Source organism: Fundulus heteroclitus, chromosome 20 (genome assembly GCF_011125445.2).
Source record: "Fundulus heteroclitus isolate FHET01 chromosome 20, MU-UCD_Fhet_4.1, whole genome shotgun sequence".
Taxonomy (NCBI): Eukaryota; Metazoa; Chordata; class Actinopteri; order Cyprinodontiformes; family Fundulidae; genus Fundulus; species Fundulus heteroclitus.
In genome coordinates, this window is record NC_046380.1 from 9,141,256 (window position 1) to 9,166,435 (window position 25,180).

At 38.7% G+C, this 25,180-nt stretch overlaps 2 protein-coding genes across 9 annotated transcripts in view; both read left to right on the forward strand.

Annotated features, from left to right (window-relative positions):
- The first annotated feature begins 316 nt into the window (after nucleotides 1-316).
- On the forward strand, nucleotides 317-14,345 carry LOC105928057 (TUB like protein 1). The gene is made up of 13 exons (XM_012865147.3): nucleotides 317-478; nucleotides 2,413-2,545; nucleotides 2,653-2,763; nucleotides 2,950-3,075; nucleotides 8,180-8,305; nucleotides 9,593-9,727; nucleotides 9,808-9,890; nucleotides 10,023-10,187; nucleotides 10,858-10,970; nucleotides 11,061-11,169; nucleotides 11,273-11,371; nucleotides 12,085-12,256; nucleotides 13,434-14,345. The coding sequence occupies exons 1-13, from the start codon at nucleotides 464-466 to the stop codon at nucleotides 13,565-13,567; spliced, it is 1,521 nt and encodes a 506-aa protein (XP_012720601.2). The 5' UTR covers nucleotides 317-463; the 3' UTR covers nucleotides 13,568-14,345.
- Nucleotides 14,346-18,130: 3,785 nt separating this feature from the next.
- tead3b (TEA domain family member 3 b) overlaps nucleotides 18,131-25,180 on the forward strand; it is a 36,370-nt gene continuing 29,320 nt past the window's right edge. For 4 of the 8 annotated variants that reach the window (XM_021317810.2, XM_012865137.3, XM_012865136.3 and 1 more), the window contains exons 1-2: nucleotides 18,131-18,300; nucleotides 18,655-18,778. The gene's annotated coding sequence lies outside the window, so the exon portion shown is untranslated. The remainder of the gene's footprint in view (nucleotides 18,301-18,654; nucleotides 18,779-25,180) is intronic. The other 4 variants (XM_012865140.3, XM_012865139.3, XM_012865142.3 and 1 more) reach the window with 1 other exon arrangement.

Consider the following 25,180-nt stretch of genomic DNA (forward strand, 5'->3'; position numbering starts at 1 on the left):
GGTAAATGTTTTCGAGTCAGCTTTTACACGTTTTCTGAGTTGGTTTGAAATAGCTGCCACTCTGATCTGGAGAAAATGTCTAAAAGCGAGAGCTAATGGTCACTAATCAATGAACCGGACACTATCGCTCCTTCGTTGTTGCCTCTTGTTTCCTGACACGTATGGTTTGTGCACAAGCTGCAGCTTTATCCTGAGAAGGGTAACATTTCTACTTCTGAACGTTAACCTGCATGACAAACAACCCTCCTCCCTCCTCCCAAGGCTCCCTTGGTTTCTCCTGTTGACGTGTTTCTTGCAGAGCAGATGGCTTTACACATAAATCCTATTAGCAACTTTCTGCTGATGGAGACGCCACACTGACTTTGGGGGTTTCTCATTCTCTCATTGTCGACGTGAAAAGCCCGCTTTTACTACTACTTATTATCCTTTGAACAGAGACCACAGTTAACTTGGAGGGCAAGGCATGTCTGCAGAAAAGGTAAGCGATGGTTTGGGACTTCTTAAGACTTTTTACATGCATATTTTCAATTTGCAAAACAGGGATGAGTGGTCGCACGGAGACGAAACAAAAAGGCATTTATTTAGCAACTTGGGTTCTTTAGATTGGATTTTAATCATGAATACAAATATTGATTTGGCTTCAAAAGTATTTTCGGAAATTGTATTGTAGCATCTTTTCCTCATGTCTGTAATAACAGTCATGTGTGAGTTACACTAGTGAAGACTAAACGGACACAAATGTAAGCTTGCTTTAAATTATCCCTACTGATGAAAATAGCCCACTCTAGTACTGAACCATACTAATTTGATTTAATCATAAATGACTGATTGTGCAAATAAAAAACAAACCATTGTAATACTGTGAATATTGCGGTACAAGCAAAGAAGAAACGAAGTAAAGTACTTTTACTCCTACAATCTCAGGTGGTTTTTATTCAATATGTTAAAAATGTAGTTATATACCTTTAAATAAACCTTAATAACTGCAACTAAATGTTCTAAATTATATTTATGCCAGCCTTTTGAAACGTTACTAAGTTATTCTATAAAAGGTTTTCAAATTTTTTTTTTTTATATATATATGGATAAAAATAGAACATTTGATCACAGTAATAACTATAGAGTTACATATTTTGCAATATTGGGGAAAAAAAATAAAAGTATGCTTTTTCACAGTGTATACATATGATATAATTTAACTCCACTGGTATAATTGCCCTGTTTATCAAAAGGTTAAAGCAAAACTTTGACACTGCCATAAGTTGCGTGTTTAATTAGAGTTGACACATTGCCTTGATTTTGCCGTGTGAGTTCGCAGCTGCTGGGCTATAACAATTCATTGCAACATGAAGGCCGTCACATCGGGGCACATTTCAGATCAATCTAAGTTTGAATTTTCTGCGGACACAAATAGTCTCCATGGATGCAGGATCTGGATCTAATAGGATTACCTTCTGTGTTTCCGCCGGCTGCAATCACACTGACCTCGTTCCCTGGAACGCTGCAACTTGTTGTTTGAGACATTTGAAGGTTTACTCATAAAACTCTTGTTCAAAAAGAAGAAATTTTTTTACGAATTCATTTAATGCATTTTTTTCAGATAATTATCACATGCACAAATTATTGCGTAAAATGGGAAAATGTAAAAAACAAAAGGGTCATTTGAGCCTGACTGTGGCATGTTTCATAAACTGTGAAAAGACAACGACTATTTGGATCGTTAAAAAGAAAATATACACCTACCTTATAAAAACATAGATACTATCATAAATACACTTTTTTCATTTTACAACAAATGAGAACGTTGATGAAATAAAAATATTTTGAGATAATTTGTAATTTCCAAACACTTTTGTCTCCCAACATCTTATCTCCAGGCATTTCAGTACCTGAGCTTGTATCTTACCACTTATAAAAATACTTCTAGTGCCTAAAGTGCACTATCTGTTAGTAAAGTGACTGGATGTGTCTGCTTTTGATTTTTCCTGGTATTTATTACGAAGCTAGGTAAAAGTTACATAAAATGGTTGCAAAACTTGTTAACTTCGTTTTTTGCAGGTCTAATTGTTACAACACTGAAAATAAAAAAATAATATATGATTCAGTTCAGAAAGCAGATATCTGTCTGCAGTTAATAGATCAAAGTGTTGTATATCATAATAGTTTATTTTTAAAGAAATCAAGAATGAGGTGTTTGTTCACCTAAACTCAATACTTTTTTGCTGTATAATAGAAACGTTTTTTCTTAATTTTCCTTTTATTATCTTTCCCTTGCTTTCCATAACGTCTGACTTTGTAATGGTGAGTTTTTGATACCGCTGTGTTTAATTAATGTCATTGCATCTCACTTCAAATGTCTTCCCTTTACACATTCACTAGTCTAACTGAGATTTATTGGCAGAAAATGCAAAGAAACCAAAAAAGAAGAAAGAACAGGCCAACGGCACGTCCGAAACAAAGTTAAATGGAACTGAGACCAAACCTAAAAAAACCAAGACAAAGAAGAATGAAGATGCAGCAGAAGATGACACCTCCAACACCCAAAGTGAGGATTATTTTAGCTATTTCAGCAAAACGAATAAAAAACACGGTTTGTGCTTCTGATCTAACCACAGTGGTTCCCTTTTATTTCATTTAACATAAACTTTATAGGTGGGAAAAAAGTGAAGAAAAAGAAACCAGAAAAAGACAAGGAGGAACCGGGAAAGGATAAAGAGAAAGAGCCAAAAAAGAAAGCCAAAAGTGCTCCTAAAAAAAAGAAAGGTAAGTGATTAATTTGGACGCTGTGGTTAATTAGAATGGTGGCACCAAGAGAGAGATATTTTATGGTTGTACATGGTTTTAAAGAAGTTTGCAAACCACACATTACAAGCTTGCATCATTATTATTTATATTCAGTTGACAAATAAAAATCTATGGGCTTAATACTAAATAATTGCTTTATTCCAGCCTCAGACACTGAAGAAGATGATGATGAAGAGGAGGATACCCCAAAAAAGAAAACAAAGAAAAAAACAACAAAGGAGAGCTCTCCATCTGCAAGTACTGCCAAAGAGAGAAAATCAAAATCTAAAGGTACGATAAAAAATATAGTGCCATTAAAAACTGCCCGGTATATTTTCAATGTGTCAGTTTTGTTGTCAGTTATTTACCGATAAGATAATCCAATTAGAATAAAAAAAATCAAGAGTCTTGATGTCGTTATGTAACAATGAGGAAATTTTGGTGAGATACCGGCTCAAAATTCACACATAACATAACATAACATAACATAACATAACATAACATAACATAACACACAGACACAAATCAAGACATTCTGTTCAGTTGAATGTACCGACAATACCTCCTGAGCGGCTAAAAGTGTGCAAACAGTCTCTAGCGTCTGATGAGGTTTAACTGCTCAAATAAAAATAAAAAAAGACAGATGGCTGTCACTTTACAGAGCGATGTAAATTACTGTGTGATTGTATGCATGTCTCAGGCAAGTATCCAAATTATCCAAAGTATAAAAAGTGTGTGACTAGTCATAAGCAAAAAATGGAATCTTCCAGTTAATTAATGTATAAGTCAAACAAGATAGGCTGCAGTCAGATTACGATATAAACCACGGTGCGATTTGCTGGATTCACCAGAGAAACCCTTTCTGAGAAGTTAAAAACAGTGCAATAACCGTGATTAGCAAAAAATGTAAATGCTCAAATTACACAGTTAAAGAACTGTGTAATGTGCATGGATGTCCAAGCAAACACTCCCTGAGAAGCCAAAATGTGTGCAAGTAGCCATTAGCATGTGAGAGACAGTGTAAATAAATTCTCCTCAGGTTAAGATCTTGTGGGTTCAGTCTGTGAACTGGACTGGTGGTTTGTTTGAGTCTCAGCAGGAAGCGATAGCCCTCCCAGGGTAAGAAGCTGTTTCTAAGTCTGTTAGGTTTTTGATTTAAGGTTCCTGAATCATTTCCCTGATGAAAGTAGGACAAACAGCGCATTTTCCGGGTGGGTGGGATCTGTGGCAATGCGTCTGGCCCTTTTTTGGACTCGTGCAACATAAACCGTGTCCAGACCTTGTAGATGGCATCCCAGAATCCCTGTGCTCTCCTCACCACCTGTGCTCAAGTCTTCCTCTCCTGTGCTGTGTCATCTCACACAGTCATACTGAGACACAAGATGCTTTCTATTGTAGCTCTGTGAAAGTTTATTAGCAGCTGAGTGGAAAGTCCGGTCCGTTTCCGTTTCCTGAGAAAGAAGAACCGTTGTCTGGCTTTCTTCACCGGGTTGGAGGTGTTCACAGTCCAGGAGAGGTCGGAGGAGATGTGAATGCCACCACCTCCGCCTATAAGCAGAGAGGAGTTCAGTCTCCCTGGACTGTTGTCAGATCATCGTAATTTATTAGCAGTATATAACTTGGAGTGAGCAATATGACAAAAATATCACCTTTTATCTTTATTACTGTACAGCGCCTTTGGGTGTCATCAAAAACGCTTTATAAAAATATATATATTACACAAAAATCCATTTTGCAAACTTATTTTGTGTACAAGTAAGACATGAAGTAGACTATGAGACTAGTTTGGCTGTTTTCAGAGAAAATAGGACATTTGAATGTATAGCCTTTATCTCTTATTTAAGTAAATATTAAATGCTGGTAATAATCTAGTACATGGGCCTACTATTTTCCATTTGTCCTAAACTAAAAATATGTGTTGTAAAATTAAATACTTTAGAGCTTATTGGTGGTCCAGTCCATTGAATAGGTTCTTCACAGGATCTGGTGAGGGTAGCCACATCTTCCAGATACTCTATTTTCCTCTGACTATGGACCCTAGCTGGGAAGCTATGTGTGATTTTATAGTTATTTAATAAGAAGGAAACACACTCTGGTCAGACTTACCTGTTTCTCAAAGGGTTACAATAAATACTCAGAGCCATTACTACCTCTAATGATCCCTTGGCCATTATAAAACGGGAGAAAATCCAGAATCTTCGAGCAGTGAGTCAACGCGGCTAAATTGTAAAACTCAGTGCAGTTCAGGGCATTAATGGGCTTAAAACAACAGTTATGTGACCAGACTGCAGGTAAGAGGATCAGATTGTTTTATTGTGTAATGGTGAGTGAGTGGAAATGTTGTGTTGACAGCAGGCGCGACAGAGTAGAAGGTTGATCCCCTTCAAGTGTTTTAGCATTTTTAGCCATTCAACGTTGTAAATAAGAAATTGTTCTCAACGTTTTGCCTCCTGAAATAAAGGTTTAGATGTTGTAGATTAAACCCTAGTAATCAGCGGTGGAGATTATGATTAAAATGTGACCCCACATTTGACTTATAAACAGTTGTTGTAACAAAATCCTTTTGTAAAAGTTGATCATCCCGCCCTATATGACAAAATACCGAGTGTAGTGATGATAATTAAAATCTGTAGCTAGTTCAAATCTACTGGTTTGATCTTAAAAAAACAAACATATGTTTTATTTGGAAATTTAGCTTAATTTGAACTTTTTTGGGTAAAGTGTTCCATGAAGTTGCATCCAGCAAACCCAAAGTTTATCATTTTTAAATTATCAAAAAATACTGGATCATTTTTTTTCGCTAGAATATTTGGGAGATAAATAATGTTCCTTAATGCTAAGACAAAGAAATTAAACTTACATCAATCCAACAGTTCTGTTTGCTGTAAAACCTTAGAACAATGAAATATCAAGTTGACCTAAACAACTGGGAAAATAGGAAGCTTGACAGAAGTTAACACTATCTAAAACTGTTAAAATATAAATGTGTTGACATAATAATCGCCTGGTGAATGTTTACTCACTGCTCCCCTGGTGCATTTGAAGCAATTGTTGGTGTTAGTTTTGTACCTGGTGGGATGTATTTAGCAAGGATTTAGCCAAAGTTTGGGTTTTTGTTTGTTAGAGAATCCACTATGTTTTTTTTCAAATCACACAAATGATTACCCTTTTGGTGTTCCATTAAACAGCCACCTCTGCTGCTCTTGTAGATAATTGAAAACCCAATTATAACATCTTTGACTAAAAGCAAGAAGGCTGGTCTTCAATAGACCGTGTTTCATCATTACCACTCACTGCTTTGCTTTTTGGTGCGGAGTGCTTTAGAAAGTGTCTTCATCTGCTTACTTCCCGTCATGACACTGAGGAAAAAGCAATAAAACTCATGTCCGGATAAACATTTTCTTGATGTCTATTTTAGTTCAAGTACCACAAGAACTCTTTTACACTACAAAGCAGCAACGTTGCCATAATTCATTTGTAGAATTTCAGTTTCACTTTTGAATGCCTTAATTTAATCCTGATCTCACCTTATATCATATTGCCTTAAGTATGGTTTATCCTTATTATAACTTTGCTTGGAACATCTCCAGGACTTTTGAACTCAGTTTACCCTTGTTACCCTTGATACTTTTACTATCTTGTGTTCATCGGTCTGCATTTCTCCTGGGAATGAAAGTAAAATCCTGGAAGGCAGTTCTAAACAAAGAGATTATATAAGGTTCTAGTTACGCTAGCTATGTAACAGTTGCTCAAAATGTCTGTTAGTTTGATTTATTCTCCTTTAATCTCTGTATTATTAAATGTAATACAACATAAGCGTATAAGAGGTGAGCAGAGAGCTTTGTTTTAAAGATTATTGATTATGATCTCCTGAGTTCACTTAGATTTCCCCAGGACTGAAGCTACAATGGATGCTGCGGATAAGCAAATACTTACGTTTCTAGATAGTGGCAGCCATTCATTGCTCACTGACTCCTGGGTAAGACATGGCTACTGACCTGCCTGATTTAAATTAAGACAGTAACAAACATGCACTTTCTGCACCTTGACTGAAATAAGACAGAAGTTCTACTGCAGCCTATGAGCAAGCTTTCAGACGCATTCAGAGATGCTGATTTGAATACTCTGGTTGAAATGAGTTGTTCTCTGAGTTGCCTTTCTACCACTTTGAGGCACATTTCTCAACACAACTGACTCCCACTGAATATTATTTGTGTTTTGGACCATTCTCTGTGAATCTAAGATGGTGGAGAGTAAAAAAACCTCAGGCGATCAGCAGTTTATGAAATAAACATTCTGAATCATTTTGAAATTAAGAAACAGCTGACTTCTGTCTATGTTCCAAAGAGAAAAAAAATACTTTATAAAGGATGTGTCTTGTGTATTCTGTTTATGATATGGTATAGGATTTGCTAAAAAAGGAATCAGATGAATCAGATGTTTAAGGGTTTTCTCTTCAAAATAATGTAGCTTCTTTAGTAAAGCAACATTTCTCAAAGAGAAGCATAAAATCCAAATATAAAACTGATAATTTTTTATCCTTAGTGAGTAAATGCTGCTCTGGTGCGACACCCAGAGGTTTGGACATGTCAGTTTAACCATGAAAATGTTAGTTGAAAAAGCTTTAACTTCTAATTTGGCTAAACAAACAAACTAAACGCTTTTATGTGAATACTAATCTAGGAGCTTTTAGTCCTAAAGATTACTAAACTTTGCCATCATTACATTAATATCACACACAGCAGAACACACTGAGCTTTCAGAACTCATTTGTTAGCAAGTTTAAGTGTTGGGGCATGTTCTAACAGATTCCTCACCGTGGAACAGGTTCTGGGAACAACAGCACTGTGGGTGTAATCGAGGTTTTGCAGAGAAGCCTTATGGCAGCCAGTTTAGTATTTGTCATAAAAGTCTTGCATTCTGGGACTCAGTGGCTTGTGTGTCTGACATGCAAACACACAAGCAAAATGATTTCCTCCTGTAACAACAGACCATTTAATCTGCTTTGTAAACAAGTTTAAAAAAAAAAGTGTTGAAGAAATGGCACTGAGCTATTTGACATCTAAATACGGTCATATACCAGTCAAGCCAAAATTCTTTCTGCATTCCTAAAATGCTGAAATATGACAGCACACAGCTTGGAGAAGCAGCTAAAGCAGATGCCAAATTAAGTGCATGCAAAATCAAAACTACATGCTCAACATTACTTCTGCTATTCCACATCTGTCCCACCCTAAAGGTTTACTTTGGATGGTTTGGCACTAACTCAGCAACATTGTCCTTATCCTCTGTGTTGTGCCTTTTCATATGTGGCTTTTATGGTACTTGTTTGTTTCTTTAATTTAAATAACTTATTTTATATTTTTTTTTGACTGTACTTTTTCTCAATTCACAGACGACAAAGATTCTGATGGAAAAGATAAAAAGTCTAAGTCAAAAGAAAAGGAGAAGGAGAAGAAGAAAGAACCAGCATCAATGTTTATGATAAATGGGGAGAAAACATCTAAAGGCAAGAAGAAAGGTGACAGAATCTTAAATATTTAAAAGATTTTTCTCACTGTGGCAGTCATAAAACCTCAGCATATCTTTCCTTGATGTTTAGAACTAGCTGTAGCTGTGCATACTGCTAAAACTGAATCTTTATACTGTATAATTTCTTTAGAAAAAAAACTATGAAGTATTTTTTCCTCTCAGAATGACATGGACTCAGACTAAACTCTTCTTATTTTAGGTCATTTTGGGATTAACACAATTAATTGCGTTTGCGAAATGCCAGAGTAATCCGACAGAAAGATGTTTTGAGATATTTGTTTCACATTATTCAAATTCAGAAGTTAAGTTGTGAGCTTCTAGTGGCCGTTAACAATATTTGGGTTAACTGAACCAACACTCAGACACACTACTTGTCTGACATGATGAAAAAATCCAATTAAATCAGCTGACACATCAGGAAGATAATGGTGTACCTTAACAAGTCTGGATAATACTTTGGTCAAATTTCCAGACGCCTGAAGGAAGCCGCATTCATCTGTTCAAACAGTTATATGCAAGTATAAACAGGATTCGGTGCGTCAGGGATTAATGCGTTCTGGTGCAAAACGTGCAAATCAACCCCAGGACCAAAACAGAGCAGAAGCTGAAGCCGGTTAAACTTATTCACAGTGAAACAAGTCCTGAATCAACATGGGATTAAAGGCAGCTCAGTAGAGAAGAGGCCATTACTCCAAAAGCAATGTAGAGAAACTGGATTTTGGTTCTAAATGCAGAAATGGAAAAAGACCTCAATATTAGGAACATGTCCTTTGGCGTGAGGAAAATAAAATTAAAGAGTATTTGGCCGTAATGAGTATTGCAAGCCTGAAAATGCTATACGAGCTGTAAAGTATGGCACTGGTGGCAGCATCGTGTAGTAGGGGTGTTTTGGTGCAGGAGGGGTGGGTGTGGTGACAGCGGGTAGAATTTAAAGGTAATGCTGCCAAACCCCAAACAAATATATCTAAACTTCTGACATAAAAGAAAATAAAAATGATCTAAACATTTCAGCATTCAGCATTTCAGCATTCACCAAATGGAAGAAGGTTTAGTAATCCCAACCGACCTAAAAGAGGAAATATTTTGTCCGATTTAATGTCAGACAGTGAGGAAAATAAAGGCTTTGCATCTTTTTATGCTGGGTATGTAAACATCTGGTTGTGTAACTTATTAGTTCCTATGGGTAAAGAGCACAATCCTAGCCCAGGATTTTTTATTTATTTATTTTTTTTAACAAATGTATGGAATTCAACTATGACCCCCATTTACCAAACAGCCGCCAAGTCAGAGAGCGATGAGAGTGAAGAAGAGACAAAGTCGACCAAATCAAAGAAGAAGTCTACCGCTGGTTCAGCATCTATGTTTCAGACCACAGCGGATAAGGAAAAAGAGAAAAAGACGAAGAAAAAAGGCAAGTTGGCTTCACAGTTCTTTTCTTCCTCTGTTCAGGTTTGTTTGACCAGCGCATAATATTTTTGTGTTCTCGTCCAGGAAAGGTAGAGGAGAGTGATGAATCTGACTCAGAGAAAGAAGAAAAGTCCAAGAAGAAGAAGGGTAAAGGAAAGAAAAAGAAGGTAACCTAAATTCCCACAAGGCTTCACCGAAAACAAATGATGGTTTTAGTTACATTATAAAAGCAAGAAAAGTTAAAGACAGTTTTAGTAAGTAATGGCATTAAATTCACTAATTCCTTGTCCCATAATCAGGAGAGAGCTCCTTCACCTGAGATTGAGTTTGACGACTTGGAGACGTTTGTGATGGACCCGGCTCCACAGGGTGTGACGGTTAAATGCAGGGTGACGCGGGACCAGAGAGGGATGGATAAAAGCCTCTACCCTCTGTACTATCTTCATCTTGACAATGAGAAAAAGGTCAGGAAACACTTATTATCAAACATGTGAAAAATGTCAGATAAAATATTTCTTGATTAGTCAAAACTATGAAATGATTTATTCATGGATTAATAGCTATTTATCACCTAAAAGCAACCAATAGGCACATTTTGATTTTATTCATTCAGTTTTGAACAGTAGTGGACATTAAATGAACCAAGAACGAGTCAAATTTAGACTGTTATTTTATAATTTTAATTATTTCTTTTTGTACTTTTGAGTATACACTGCAGAGTAAATATAAAGTAAAAACAAATATTTCAGAAATGTTGATTACCATAAGCCTCTCTAGTAATAACCCAAACAGCAGAATAATACAAATGCATGTCCTTTACACGATGACAAAACCCTAAGAAGCATCCACACATTTTAATGTATTGTTTTTTTTTCTAAAAGTAATTTCTGTGCCAGCTACAAATAGGAATACGTAAGCCTTGGATGACCCAAAGTTGTTTAGAAAGTTCTTTAAAGTTTTAAATACTATCCAGTTAAGCTAATCTCTCGCCCTAAATGTAACTTTTAAGATCTCCTGCAATGGAGTCCAAAATTAGAACACGAAACAAAACTTTTAACAGTAGAAAATACTTTTTAACATTCACTGCCCTCTTTCTGGGGATCTAATGTTACACACCATGACTTCCTCGTTTAGACATTCCTGTTGGCTGGGAGAAAAAGAAAGAAAAGTGCAACATCAAATTACCTCATCTCCATTGATGCCACAGACTTATCAAGAGGTGGGGAGAATTTTGTTGGAAAGCTGAGGTATGTCAAAGGAAGTCGAAAAAATTGGGTAATATGTTTTTTATGGATGTCTAACTCAAAATATCTTCCATCTTTTTTTTTTTTACCAAGGTCCAACTTAATGGGGACTAAATTCACAGTCTTTGACAACGCTCTAAATCCAGAAAGAGCTCTACCGGACATGTCTAATGCACGGCAAGAGTTAGCCGGCATCATCTATGTAAGTATATTTAGACTTGATTGGTTGCTGCTTTCCAGGAATGTATTTGAATACTGAAGAGAAGAAATATAAATACCTTGAACATGATTGCTCCTTGCCTCAGGAAACAAATGTTTTAGGAATGAAAGGGCCCAGACGGATGACAGTCATCATTCCGGGAATGAGCAAGGACAACGAGAGAGTACCGCTCAGGCCCAGAAATGTAAGCTGCATCAATAACTCAGGAAAAAAAGACAAAACACTTTACAAAGCAAAACCTTAACAATAATAAAAAGGAAAGTCGGACTTTAGAAGTAAAGTCAAACAGGAAACAACAAGCAAAGGTTAAAGTGGAGATTATAACCAGAGCAGTAAAATAACACTGACATTTGGATGCACTTCATATTCCAAGAGTGTCATTGTGCATGCTGGGATATTGAAACGGAAAAGAAGCTAACTCATTCAACTGAACTGACATTTAAAACACTGATTCTCTTGTTTGTACATTAGTTATAGTATTACTGCATGTCAAGAGGAAACAATTAAACCGTACTATCCGTTACATCTGGGATCCTGGCTCCCTTATTATTCAGCTAACATGTCTTTGCTTAAAGAATGGAAAAAGCTTTTTTAATTTCCACAGTCAGTAAAACGTGTTTCTAAACTTTATTGAAAGCACAGTTGTTTTCTTTAAGAAAACTTCCCAACAAGACAAAACCAGAGCCCCCAAATTAAAAACTGAATATGTAAATAAGCAAAAACATCCTTTCTTACCAAAGCTGGTTGCCATCAGATGCAAAAATCAAATCAAAGATCCAGATGTTTAACAGCTTGATTCATGTTCTGTTTACTATGGGAACCAAGCAAGGCCAGTGGGTAAAATCTTATTGCTCTTTGTTGATGCTCACTGACTTATGTTTTGCCAATTGACCACAGGAATGTGACGGCTTGTTGGTAAGGTACCAGAATAGAAGGATGGAAAATCTGATTGAACTTCACAACAAGACGCCCGTGTGGAACGAAGATACTGCCTCTCATGTGCTGAATTTCAACGGCCGAGTCACACAGGCCTCCGTCAAGAACTTCCAAATAGTTCACAACAAGGACTGTGAGTATCCATCTTTTTCCACAGACCCTCTGGTCTGTTCGGAGCCAGATGTGGATGTGTGGCACAATGAAATACAAAGTGGTTTACTGACAAAACAAGTAAAATTACAAGGGAAACAGAAAATAGATCAGACAAATACGCATCTGTTCCTTTTTTAATAAGTGGCAACCCTTCAGAAATTGGTTGTTAAGCACATTTCCAAATGGAAAAGTATTTGCCTCCTTGTAGATATCTTCTGTTTGAGTATTAGACAAAGATAACTTGATTTCATTTATCAAAGGGATAAACTATCCAAACCAACCTGGCACTATGAAATAAAACTGCTCTCTAACCCTAATATGTCTTCGTGACACTCTTTGGTGGCCACAACTGCCATCAGCATTACTGTCGTCTGGCATTCAGCTTGTTACATGGCTGTGGAGAGATTTTAGTCCAAACCTCTGAGTAGAAATGCTTTATTTCAGCCACATTGGAAGGTCCTTAAGCATGAATAGCATGTTTAAAGTCCTGCCACCATTGCTGAATTAAATTAAAGTTCATACTTTGACAAGATCAATCCACAACCTACATTTTAAGCCATTCTTAGGTCAAGTTCATGCCATGCTTGGGATCATTGTCCTGACCACAACCCAAGTGCACTTGACAAACCGTTGCCACAAAATCACCTCAACCTGCTTCTGGTGTTAAGGAAGCCCAAATGCCTGTCTGGCATTTGGGATTTCTCTGTACTAAGCTGCATTTGAAACACACTGAGGATGGACCAGAATACCTTGACCAGAAAATGATGTTGTAGTTCAATTCTAATCCACTGTTTAGCAATAGCAGCATCAATAAAATAATCTAAATACCTGAAACAGAAGCATTTGTTTAACTGGTATGTCCACATATGCCTAATGTGGCTAATTTGCATCATACCTAAATGTTGAATCTATGTCCCGTTTTCATATTACAGTTACAGCTCCTCCTCAATTTAATGAATGGAATCAATTGAAAACAAATTTGCTTACATTTATTCAGGGTATTTTTGTCTGGAATAAATATTTTTAGTTATCTTAAATGTGTCAATGTGACAAAAAAATGCAAAAATATTAATAGGGCTAATTAATTAATCGTTTTCACCTGCACTGTAAGTGATCTCTAGCTCCCTTTCTTCCTAACATGCTGTTGCTTTTTCCAGTGGACTACATCGTGATGCAGTTTGGAAGAATAGCTGACGACATTTTCACTCTGGACTACAACTACCCCCTGTGTGCCGTGCAGGCCTTTGCCATCGCTCTCTCCAGCTTCGATGGCAAAATCGCTTGTGAGTAATCCACCAGATCATCAGCTGTCCACAACTGCTGAAAGTACCAAGTTCATGCCAACCTGTGACTCTGGAGTCGCTTACACCATCAGAGATGGGAAGTGGCAACCAACGGCGGATACCTGCTGCTGAGTGGGCGCCCTTTTTGCCACGCAGGTGCCCGAAGTAAAACCTTTGTGGCATAAACTGATTCTGCATCGCTCGGTGAAGGAGAGTTTTATTTTCTGTTTTGGTAATTCAGTGGAAACATCAGAAGTTGGTGTTTGTGTTTTTATTGTCATGTTCCAGGATCATGCCGCCGTTAGTTATTCTCCTTCAGCATGAGCCAGCATTCATTAGTAAATCCCACTCACCCGCGATTTCCGTTGATTCCCAGTTGTATTTAAATTCCGGATTTTTGTTCCTTTGTCGTCTCTTTTCGATACCTGTTCCAAAGTTTGGTGTGATTGAGTTCCGTTGAATATTATTGTCTCCATTATGCGCCTGCCGATGCCTTGCTGCCGCTTTGGTCTTTCACCACAAACCGTGACAGGAGTAAGGTGGAACACAAAATGCCAGGGATGACATTAAAGACTCACAGCATTTAGAATGGATGATAAACCCTCTCAAAGATGACCGCGCTGTGACGATACTTAAATATGCTTAATATTATGTTGTTGTTTTTTGTCTTTTATGCTGTGTTGTGTTTTGTTTCTGTGTAAGGCCAGTTTTAGAGGAGTTTTTGTTTTTTTTTGTTTTTTGTGTCACAGTGAAAACAAATGAACTAAAGACTGTATTTTACAATGATTGACAATGTTTTCAATTTGTGACATCTGGCTCAACTCTCTTTTTAATCTATCACTAAAATTTATAATGATATGTGTTATTTAAGTTTCTCACACCCCTCTATTTTTGCTAAATGCAACGAGTATAAATCAACAGGTGTCTTGTTTAAAGTAGCGTTCATCAAAGAAGAATAGCCTCTTTGAAACGATCTGTCTATTTTTGTAGGCCTCCATTCATGTGTGATGATTCAGTCTCCAGCTGTGTTCATTTGACTCAACCTGGTCTAATTTAAGCTGCTGTGGGTTTTCCTTTCTATTTACACAGTTTTTCCATCAGAATTTGCGAATATTCCTGTTAATCGTTCGCTTCGCCTTTGCTTTCTGCGCTCGCCGTGAGGATGCGCGGGGATTAAACCTCCTTGATTGCAGACAAACATGGCCCTCTGAGTAGAATCCCTCACAGGAGACTCGGTGTGATCTGCCAGAACAGTTATAAAACATGTTTTATGTTCGTATTATCTGCTGTGAGCATGCGGCTGGCAGATAATAAAACAGATTCCATTCGCGAGATTTTTAGAGACACCCACGCTTTTCTTCTCCGGCCGTCTGACATGTCGAGAGCCTCACCCAGGATGAAAAACCTGTTTGCACGGAGGGCCTGGAGCAGAAGTGAGAGGTGTGTATTCTGCCTGAACCTGCTCAGGCAGTTGTCCAAACTCGCAAAATTAAATGAAGCCTGAAGCTGGCGGCTCCTCTGGAACAGATGCTGTAAGGTGAGTTGTCCCCCCCCCGCCACCCCCACCCCCAATCCCAATCCCCCGTATTGATACGGGACTTTCGGCTAAGAAACTGCGGACATAACTGTCTCACATGACAACACTGTAAAGTAATTTATTCCCACATATTATATGGAAATAAATTATATATGTACGGACACGCACTAGTATTGAACGTTGCAGCCACACCGGTGGCCAACAGAAGGAGCTGTTGCTGGATGGAAATTTAGATTTGGTTTCACCTGAGGAACATTCAGTCAGACGTAAGCTCGTTGCTGCTCCACAGAATCATCCACAGGAAGAAAAATAAGTGGGACACAACCAACCTTTTTTTTCCCTCCTTTTGGCTATGTAAATAAATCTACAATGTACTTGAAGCCTTACATGTTGAATAGTTTCACAAATAAAAAATAAAAATGTTTTAGAGCAGATGTCAGAGTCTCAGTGTATAAAGATCACACACATTATGACAAGGCGAAGAATGACATATAATGAGGTAACGTCTGAGTTAGAGGAGATAAACCCAGTGAGATTTATTGTATAAGTTATCACTGGAGATCAATAGAAGACAAAAAAAGGTCAAATGTAAATTCCAATTAAGTAACAGAAAGAATCGGCCTACGTTCAAGTTAGGTAATTTAAGTAAATATCACGGCTGATTATATGTTAGAAAGCACAAAAGATTATAATAAATACGGAGCTGTAATGTTTATTCTAGAGATCAGCGTTTCACATCGAGCACAATTATGGAGCCACGATTGGACTATGGAACACCAGGTCTGACGCCATTGTGTGTAGATCAGCATATTTTGGATCTAACACAAATCAACAAAATCATGAAATAAATACACCATGTTTATATGGGATAAGAAACAATCAATCTGACTAAAATATTTTAGTATATCTAAGATTAGACTGAGTCTTTCTTTTTGAAAGGTATTTAAAAAAAAGAGTCTCACCGATACCTCGGTTTCTGTTTGGCTCAAACTATCTCGATACGTTTTGTGAAAACTGCAGCTATTACTGCGAGGCGTTTACTTTAAAGAAAAATTTAGTTTTACCCCGGTGAATGAATGAGAAATGATTTCCATCCAACTGGTCAGACTATACACACACAATGCTTGACAGCGTTGGACTGAAGGAAGTCTTTACATGACAAGCCTCTAGTGTTAATCTCCTTTATGTCAGCTTTCATTTTCACCAATTAATTTGGGTCCACTCCACACTAGTTATTAGATATTTGTTCACACTATTTTAATATTTTATTACAGTAGTTAAAGAAACACTTTTGGTAGGATCCCATTTTGACAAAAAATTTCAATTATTCGATAACAACTTAAAACGTCAGCTAAATAACTCGGGTGTCAAACCACTGCTAAGCGTAAAAAACACAAAGGTCCATCCCATGTTTGCTACAATAAATAAATAAATAAATAAATAAATAAATAAATAAATAAAATAAAAACATCTTAATGATTCGCATTAAAATATTCTGGGGCCTGAAGAGACTAAGGTCGGGCTGTTTGTAGTATCCATGCTGTTACATCTGGCATTTATTTAACACCGTGTTGCTGCATCGAGTCCTGGGACACTTGTTGTATTTAATGAAATTACAAATTCTGCTCTCTGCCAGAAAACCCTGAAGGATAAAGGCCCGGGCATCAGTTTGTGGTGTTTAACTCAAGCACACTTGATTTCTGAAGCAAGACATAACGTCAGTGCTTTTTTCCACACAGGGCCAGGTTGGTTTGGGCAGCTTCCTCCCGTCATTAAATGATTTAATCTACTAAAAAACAATTTCTGTATTAGCCAAGGTTATTTTTAAAAGAGATTACTTGCTTTTGATCGGTGACATAATATTGTAAATAACAAAAGAAAAGGAACATGTTAGTGAATAAAAACGTCTCACAGCACTGTTGACGTTAACTAGAAGCTTACAAGTAGGTAAAACTACTTAGATTGTTTTTCTGTAGCCATACAAGTGAAAAACTGCATCAGAGTGTCTGCTAGTTATCCACTGTACCTCAAACGTGTCCTAATTAACTTATTAATTAGAATATGTTGAAATTAAAAAAACTTTTTTTATACCTTGAAAGTTACCTGTTAGAGCCTGGAATGTGCCCTTCTTGACTAGTTGAAGCCATTTTAGCTACTGACACCAGGGGCGGTTCTAGACAGGGGCCAACAGGGGCCAGTGCCCATGTATAACTGGTCCTGGCCCCTGTACTAAAGATATAACATAACATAAAATACACTTCTTATGATTATATGCACTGATCAGGAAACCATAACTGATTGGCCACCCTATTCGATTAGATTTTTTTTTACCTTTACAGTTTCACTCTAACCAGGATTAAAAAAATAAGGTGTTCCACGTTTAGCTTCAGTCGTATTGAGATGCGATCACAGTTTTCACCTGCTAGATCAGGGGTCTGAAACCTGCAGTTCCAGAGCTACAAGTGTCTCACTTAATATAATTAAACAATTAAATATTGCCCTGTGTTATTGTTTCATTCTTTTTTTAATGTGCCCCTATGAAAAAATAAAATAAAATAAATAACTGGCCCCACCTTGCCCCCCGCCCCCCCTGGTAAATTTGGTCTAGAACCGCCACTGAGTGACAAATATGAAGCCTATCCACTGTTCATGTCATCTCTAGGCATTAAAATCAGTGCTCTTCATTCTTCATTTATGCACCAGAGATCTGGAACATTTCTAAATCCTGCTGGGCCTCTCTTTTTTTCCCCTTTCATTTTTGTTTTATTTTATCTTTAATCTGTGTTACAGACGAAGTTTAAGTTTAATGCGCAATCTCTAGAGGAAGTTCTTGATGTTTTTTTTGTTTCTTGACTGAGACAAACAGGACTGTGTGTGCTCTGTCAGACAGGTTTCAGGACCGGAAGCCCCAGTGTTCAGTGATTTGTGGGCGCGGCCTGCAGCCCAGTCTCGGCCCCCTGAGCCTGTTGATTGACGCGCACCGATGGCTCCTCCTCGAAAAGTCTTTCTTTCCCCTCCCCCTTCGTTTTCCAGTGTAGTGCGTTGATTTCATACCAAAGTCATACTTAACATTCCACATATACTGTCAAACCTCTGACAAATATTACGGAAAACAACAAGGCGCCAAATTATAACAAAGTTACAAAAAACGCGCAGCTGGCCTCACTGGGAAGAATAGGGGGACTGCCAGAATAAAAAAAAAAGGTAAGTTCTCCTCAAAAGTTCCCTCTTTCTGTTCTCAGCCTTCAGCGGGGAGATTTTTCATGCCGCTCGCCTCGGTGAAGTTTTCAGATCATTGTCATTTTTCACATTTTTCCGCGGAGCTGCCTGCGTTGGGAGGGAAGGAGAAATATGTGGAGATTGATACACTATTGTGTTCGCCTTTCCCAGAGCGCAGGGGCATCTTTGACAGCCACTGTTGGTCATATTTGCATCAGATGTCCGCTTGTTGGCACACCGTATATACATTGCCAAAAAAAAAAAAGTAAAACATAAAGTGTCCCTCCTTGACGCAGAGGAAGCGAGCCAACCATGTTTCGTGTTTTGTGTCGCGCACAGTTCCAAGCTGAATCCAGCGTTTCCAGCCTTGAGGATTTCAGCAGGTCTGTCGAGGGTTCCAGGGAAACGCCGACTGGATTCGGGGGAATAACTTCGGACTGGTTCGGACCTCTGCATCCTGAAGGTAAGACAAGGTCCAGGTCGGGTCAGCGCAGTTCAGCAGTTATTTAGGCAGCAATGCAACGGAGGAAGTAGGAGGGAAAAAAAGTTACTAATGTGTAATGTGTTTGTTGTTTTTTTTTGCTCCAGAAAACGTTAAGATTATTAATTTTGGTGAAAATAAATAAATAAATAAAACATTTACGCACATTATTCAGCTGCACCTACTTTCTGTTTAGACTTTATCCAGCAATGTTTAGATTTAAAATGAAAAAAAGGAATAAAAACACATTGTTTCCTTTCCAGTGTTTTTCACTTTTAAGACTTTTATAAATTCAATTTGTTAGTCAAAACTCTTGCACCAAAAAAAAAAAAAAAAAGCAGAAAAAAAACTTAACCCAGGTTTGGATTAGCTAACTTTTAGAGCACAGTAAGATAGCCTATATTATCAATTATTTGTCTATACATACATATAAAGTAAGATATAGGATTAACGGTGTTAACTGAATTCTATTGTATAGAATATTTGCTGCCGTGCAGTAAAATTAATGATTCATTAAAAAACAACAACTTTAAAACTATTTTTTTAAATTTTAAATTAAAATGATTGTTTTAATTAAATTGTGTTTTCATTTTCAGCGTCATTAGAGGTTTGTTAAAGGAAAGCGAACAGGGCCAATAGCCCAGTGTACGCATTCATGAGCAATATGTCCCACATTGATGATGAACTTAGCATTTTCTATCACTGTCTATAAAAACTTTGGGTGCTTTTATTATGTCATATTATCAAGAAAATGCATCTCTCGCTGAAACCTAAAGTCTTTTCTACCGAGTTATCTCATGAGATGCTCGGTTCCTGCTTTCTTTCTGAGTTTCCTCATGTCAAAAGCTAAAAGCGTGCCTTTGATACTCTGCAAAGTCCTACTAAGTACATAACTCATATGTGAGGATGTGAGATCCATGGATATGCAGCAGGCTAATTGTATAATTAGATACAACCTCGGGCTACACCTGTCCTTTCTGCGTGTGCCTGCTCTCTCTCTCTCTCTCTCTCTCTCTCTCTCTCTCTCTTTCTCGGTTCAGGCTACGTGAGCGTTGTTACACATTTTGACAGAGTTTTACGTTTTCCGCCGAATTGAAACGGTGCAAAACAACATTCCTAATCCATGCAGTCATTAGAGCTGCACAGTCGAATTACTGACAATCAACAGGTTTGACTCGGCAGCAGAATGCAGTCTGTCAAGTTGGTCACACCGAGCGGAGGAACCTTTTAACCCTTCGCCTGACACACGCCTTGACAAACTCTCAATGAATTTTGGCTACCTGCTTTAAGTCATTTGAACAAAAAATGTGCGAACGTCAACATCAGTGGCAAAAACATCCTCATACAACAGGACTTTTTTTTTTGACACACGTCACATATATCCTGTCATGATTAGGTGATGTCAAGTCACAGATGAAATTAAAAGCTTTGCATTTTTAAAAGCTCACTCAAGAAGTTACCTTTGGCTTCCATGGTTCAAATGTGCTGAGAGAAAAGTTCTCCTCAAGCCAACAAAACAATGACTCCTCTGTAAATGAGACTCGCTTCAGACGCTTAATAATAGATTTGCTGCTGATGGGTAAATCTGGAAAGTATTAAGTGTTTCTGCTGCTCCAACAGATTCCCTGTGTTTGTTTTAAGGCAGCAGGAATACGTGGGGGCCTCCGCACGTACATTGCGGTTTTCTCCCTTCTTCCATGTAGTTTACGTTTCTTAGGCCTGGCAGATTGGCTGTATTTGCTCTATGCGTAAGTTAAACGCAAAGGAGAAAGTTTTACAGCTCTGTGGGTGCAAAGGTCAATTAGATTATTTGGTTTACTATCCCTTCAAAGTGTCTGTTGTCTGATTGCCGTGCTCCAGCTGTGTTCCTTCAGGTTGTTTTATCAGAGCGAGTTAATGACCATGGGTTCTCTTCTTCAGGCAAAAAAAAAAAAAAAACAAGAAGAAAATCCTCATTTCATGCAGAATTACAAACTGCAAAACAAAATTGTTTTGCTAATAATTCATGGTTTTTGGGTTATTCCCACGCTGAGGCACATCTTCTCCCTTCCCTCGCTTTGGATGCAGCTCGGTTGACCGTCGGCAGCCGCTTCGCCCGTTTTTGCGAAAAAAAAAAAAAAACCCACGAGAAGACGAGCTAATGAGCTCGTGCCCGTTTGTGCCGGCTTTGGCTGCCTTTTTAGCACCGTGCCCAGGAGTGCTTGTCCGAATGGCGGACACTTACCCCTCTGTCAGCCCAGAAGTGAACAAATACAGGCCCACTTATGTGTGCGGACACGGGAGAAAAAAGGCCTGCAGCGCTTTGCGAATCGGCCTTTAGTGGCGATTTAGAATATAATAGTCGGGAAGGAGTTTGGATGAAGAGAGCACGATGTGACGTGAGCTGTTTGTGGCACTCACTCAACAGAGAAGAAAGCGAAAAGAGTCTCAGCAAGGGAGACCAAATCTTGTAACATAAACTCGCTTCTTCACTCTCAGATTCCCCTCCAACGCTATTTATCAGCGCTGTATTCGCATTCATGCAGGGCACATGTTTACATACGCTCCAAACCATCAGGTTTTCACAGATAAGCTTTCTGGCCTCTTGTTCGGACCACTCAGGGGAGGGGCCGGGGAGTGGCCTAGAACAGTGTGCTCTTTGTGTCAGCTGTCCACAAGTTGTTAAACGTTTTAGTTCTTCTTTCTCTGGAGACCAACTGGTGGGGCCGATGTTACCTAAAAAAAAAAAAAAAAAAAGTGGTCAGAAGAAGAAGGAGACTTCTGGGACAATCGCAGCCTCCATTACAGATAGCAGGAGGCTCACTCCTAGCCGGAGTCTGCCTTGTGTTTTAGAAGTGTGTGTTGGTTTTTTTTTGTGTGTGGCTGGTGCGTCTTTGTGGAGCTCCAGTGACCCAAGGGCACTCATGTGAAACTCCTTTAATCCCTCTGTGCTGAGTGTTTTAAGTTGGGGGGGTGATGATCTCCTTCTACAGCACAGTGCGCATTCATTTCAGTCATATTCAGGAACAATCGCACATGTGTCAAATTGTGAAACGGCGCAAAAAAAACAAAAAAAAAAAAAACTAAACAAAATCCCAGCAGTTGCCTGGCTTTTTCGTGTTTGGTTGCAGTTTTCCTTGCTAAATTGGCGCGCATATGACACTGATCAAAACTGCGGCTGCTCTTAATGCCTTGAATTATGCCGTCGGATGAATTATTGGCCGGGCGCGTTCTGCTGCATGTCTTAAGGGTTTCACAGATTATGGCCTGTGACCGCTCCCCTCACCACAAAATGACCAATTCAGGCTAGAACGGCTTCTCCGCTACGTTCCTTGGAAAATTTCCGATTAGAATGCTGATTCAGGCTGTTGGAAGGGGGGGAAAAAAATGCCCTGTGGCTTACTTTGTGTCAGTCTTTCCCTTTTCAGCTAAATTCAAGCCCGATTGTTTAAAAGCGTGACAGTGGACTGTAGACCACATAGCCGGGAGCATCTGCAGTTAAAAGCACAGCAATCAGGGGGTAAAACGGTCTTATGTTTCTAGCTTTGGTCTCTTTTTCACTCCGTGTAATATTTTTAACTCATGTTTTTTGGTTAACATTTAAGCATATTTTACCCTCAGTCGTTTCTGCGCTGAAGCTGCGGATGATCATTCTTGCCTGCAACACGTTGCTCTGAGGGTCGCTGTTTTCTTTGGGCTCACAGCTGGTATCAGACTACAAATGTTTGACTTGACAGGCGGCGCATATGCTGTGTGTGTGTGTGTGTGTGTGTGTGCGTGTGCGTGAGTCGACGTGCGTGTCTCAGATTTTCCCTCCGCTCTTGCCGTGTGAGCTGCTGGCCGTCCAGCGCTCCCCTTACTCTCAGCTCTGATTGTTTCCTGAGCGCCCTGCCAGATAGGAAGTAGGAGGAAGTTATTGGAGGAGCTGGAGCGAATTTATTAGGGCCATTCACAGACGCAGGAGGCAAAGGGAAGGGTGATAACTCCCTTTTTTTTTTTTTTTTTTTGGAGCGGGCACTTTGCATTGCATGAGTCTGACTGAGCACATGTCCTACATGAACTGTTGTGTTGCAGTGAAATGTGTGTGCTTTGCTGAAAAGGCCGTTACTGTACAACCTGTGGGTCAGAGGGAATAAAGCTCTTGTCCCAGCAGCTTTCCTGGCCTGCACCCTAAAATGTTTTCTTCATCTGTAATCTGACCTCAGAGAGCAGCTGCTCCTTCTGCTGCCAGGACCTGTTGTTTCCCCCCCCCCCACCACCACCTCCACCCACCCTTCAAATGTGTGTTTGTGTGGCTGCGTGTCGAGGGGTCTCGCTGTGACGAAGAGCACTGACTGCATCTGCGAGACCCCCTCAGCCTTAACAGGACGTGCGGTTCTCGCGTGGAGGAGTTTTCAGGCGGGGATTTTTTTTTTTTTTTACCGTGTGTAAACTCTAAGGTTTGTCCGAGGTGCATTTAAGACCCAGCTAAGCAGGGGGGGGGGGGGTCTTTTTGGCCTGCCAGCAGTGATCTGTTTCTTTTTGCCAAGAACTGTCACAAGCCCTGCGGCAGCTAAACAAAAGCTGAATTTCTGAGGACAGGAACAAATGGTGTAGTGCAGCGGTTTGCAACTAGACGGAGGAGTATACAGTCTGACAGGAGAGACATGAAAGGAGAACAAGTTTGAAGGATCAACATTGAAAGAGGCAGATTCGAGGGAAATCTGCTTGCAATATGCGTCAGGACTTGGAATCTTGCTGGTGTGGGGGGGGGGTTACATGGCTGTGAATAGGAAGCTGGTTTCTCGTAGAGTTTGTGGGAGAGTAAAAACATTTCTAGATTTTCTGGATTTCTCTTAAACAACCACATAAATCTCTGCGTACAAGCTAAAAGACGCATTAAACAGTTGATTTTATAATTGCTCTGAAAAATTAAGTAAAGCAGTTTTTTTTGGACAATTTAGTGAAGAGTTTATTTCTCTATTTATCATCTTCATTACAAAACTAAAATGCATACAGGCTCATCTTAATCCATTCAGCTTTCAATTAAAACTTTCTTCAGGTCAGTAATTAAATCCAAAAGGTCAAAATCAGATCAATTACTTACCGAGTGATAATTAGCAGGTAAAAAAAAGCATTTTTTTCTCTCAGTTGAAAATATATTCCCTGTGCCCACTGATGTAAAATCTAAACATGGTGTTGGCAATGACCCAAGTTATCCATACAAGCAAAGAAATCAGAGAAGATTAGTCCACAAATGAGGTTATGGATAAAAAATGGCAACGGGACATTGAATTAAGCATTAAAAATAACACAGAAATGTATTAAACACTTTGTGGAAGAGCCTTGCTTGGCAACGGCACCCACGAGACGTTTGCCGTACGGAGAAACCAGTTCAGCTGCTCACACATACTGTCTTCAAATCTCTTGTAGGTTTACATTCGGGAACAAGTTAGGTGATTGACTGGGCCGTTTTAGCATCTTGCTTTCTGTCTTTGGAACCAATAAAGACTTTCGTTTGCCAAGTGTCTGCGACAATACTTTAGCTTGTAAATCAAACTTGTTTCCTCTTCAGATTCTTATCTGAAGAAATTCATTATTCATCCTTCCTGCAGTTATAATGTCTAGCCTTAACATTTGCTGTAAGAATTACCAGACCAAGATGTTCACACCTATGAACCAATTTTCCCTCAAACGTTGTGTGTACAGTTACATCCAGTATTGCAGCCAGTTTTTCACTGGCTTGTCCAAATCTTCTGCAGCAAACTTTGAACAAGCTTTAATGTTGTTGTTTTTCCTTCCACAGTGAAGTTTTGTGCAGTCAGTGTTAATAGAGACCATTGTGGTTGGTTACATTTCTTCTTGTTATTGTTGAGAAAAAAACTGTACCTGCACTTCCAGCTTCAGGAAGAAGCTCTCTGTGAATTGTCATTGACTCTTGGACAACTGTTTTGGTGATCATTTCGACTCCTCTATCAGAAATCTTGAGAGGGGCTCCTTGCCGTGGCAGGGTTATGGAGAAATTATGCTTCTACTTCCAGATGATAGCTGTTTTGGTGCTCACCAGAACATTCAGAATTTTAGAAACCTTTTAAAAGGCTATTCAATTTTGAAAAAAAAAATAAAAAAATCACACAACTGTGATTTTCTTTTTAAAAAAAATTTGTTTTATGACCTGATCTGTGGACTACTGCATTTTCTGGACTATAAAGCGCACTTAAAATCATTTTCTCAAAACTTGATGGTATGCCTTATAATCCAGTGCTCCTTATATATGATCATCGTTGTGCTTAGTGACTGATTTTATGTGGTACAATGTGTGCAAAAATCAGTTAAGTATGACTTTGGTTAGCAACGAAGCCGCTCCGCTCAATAGATATTCAGAGTACATTACGGTACACAGTGTCACTACCTGATAGGACCCCT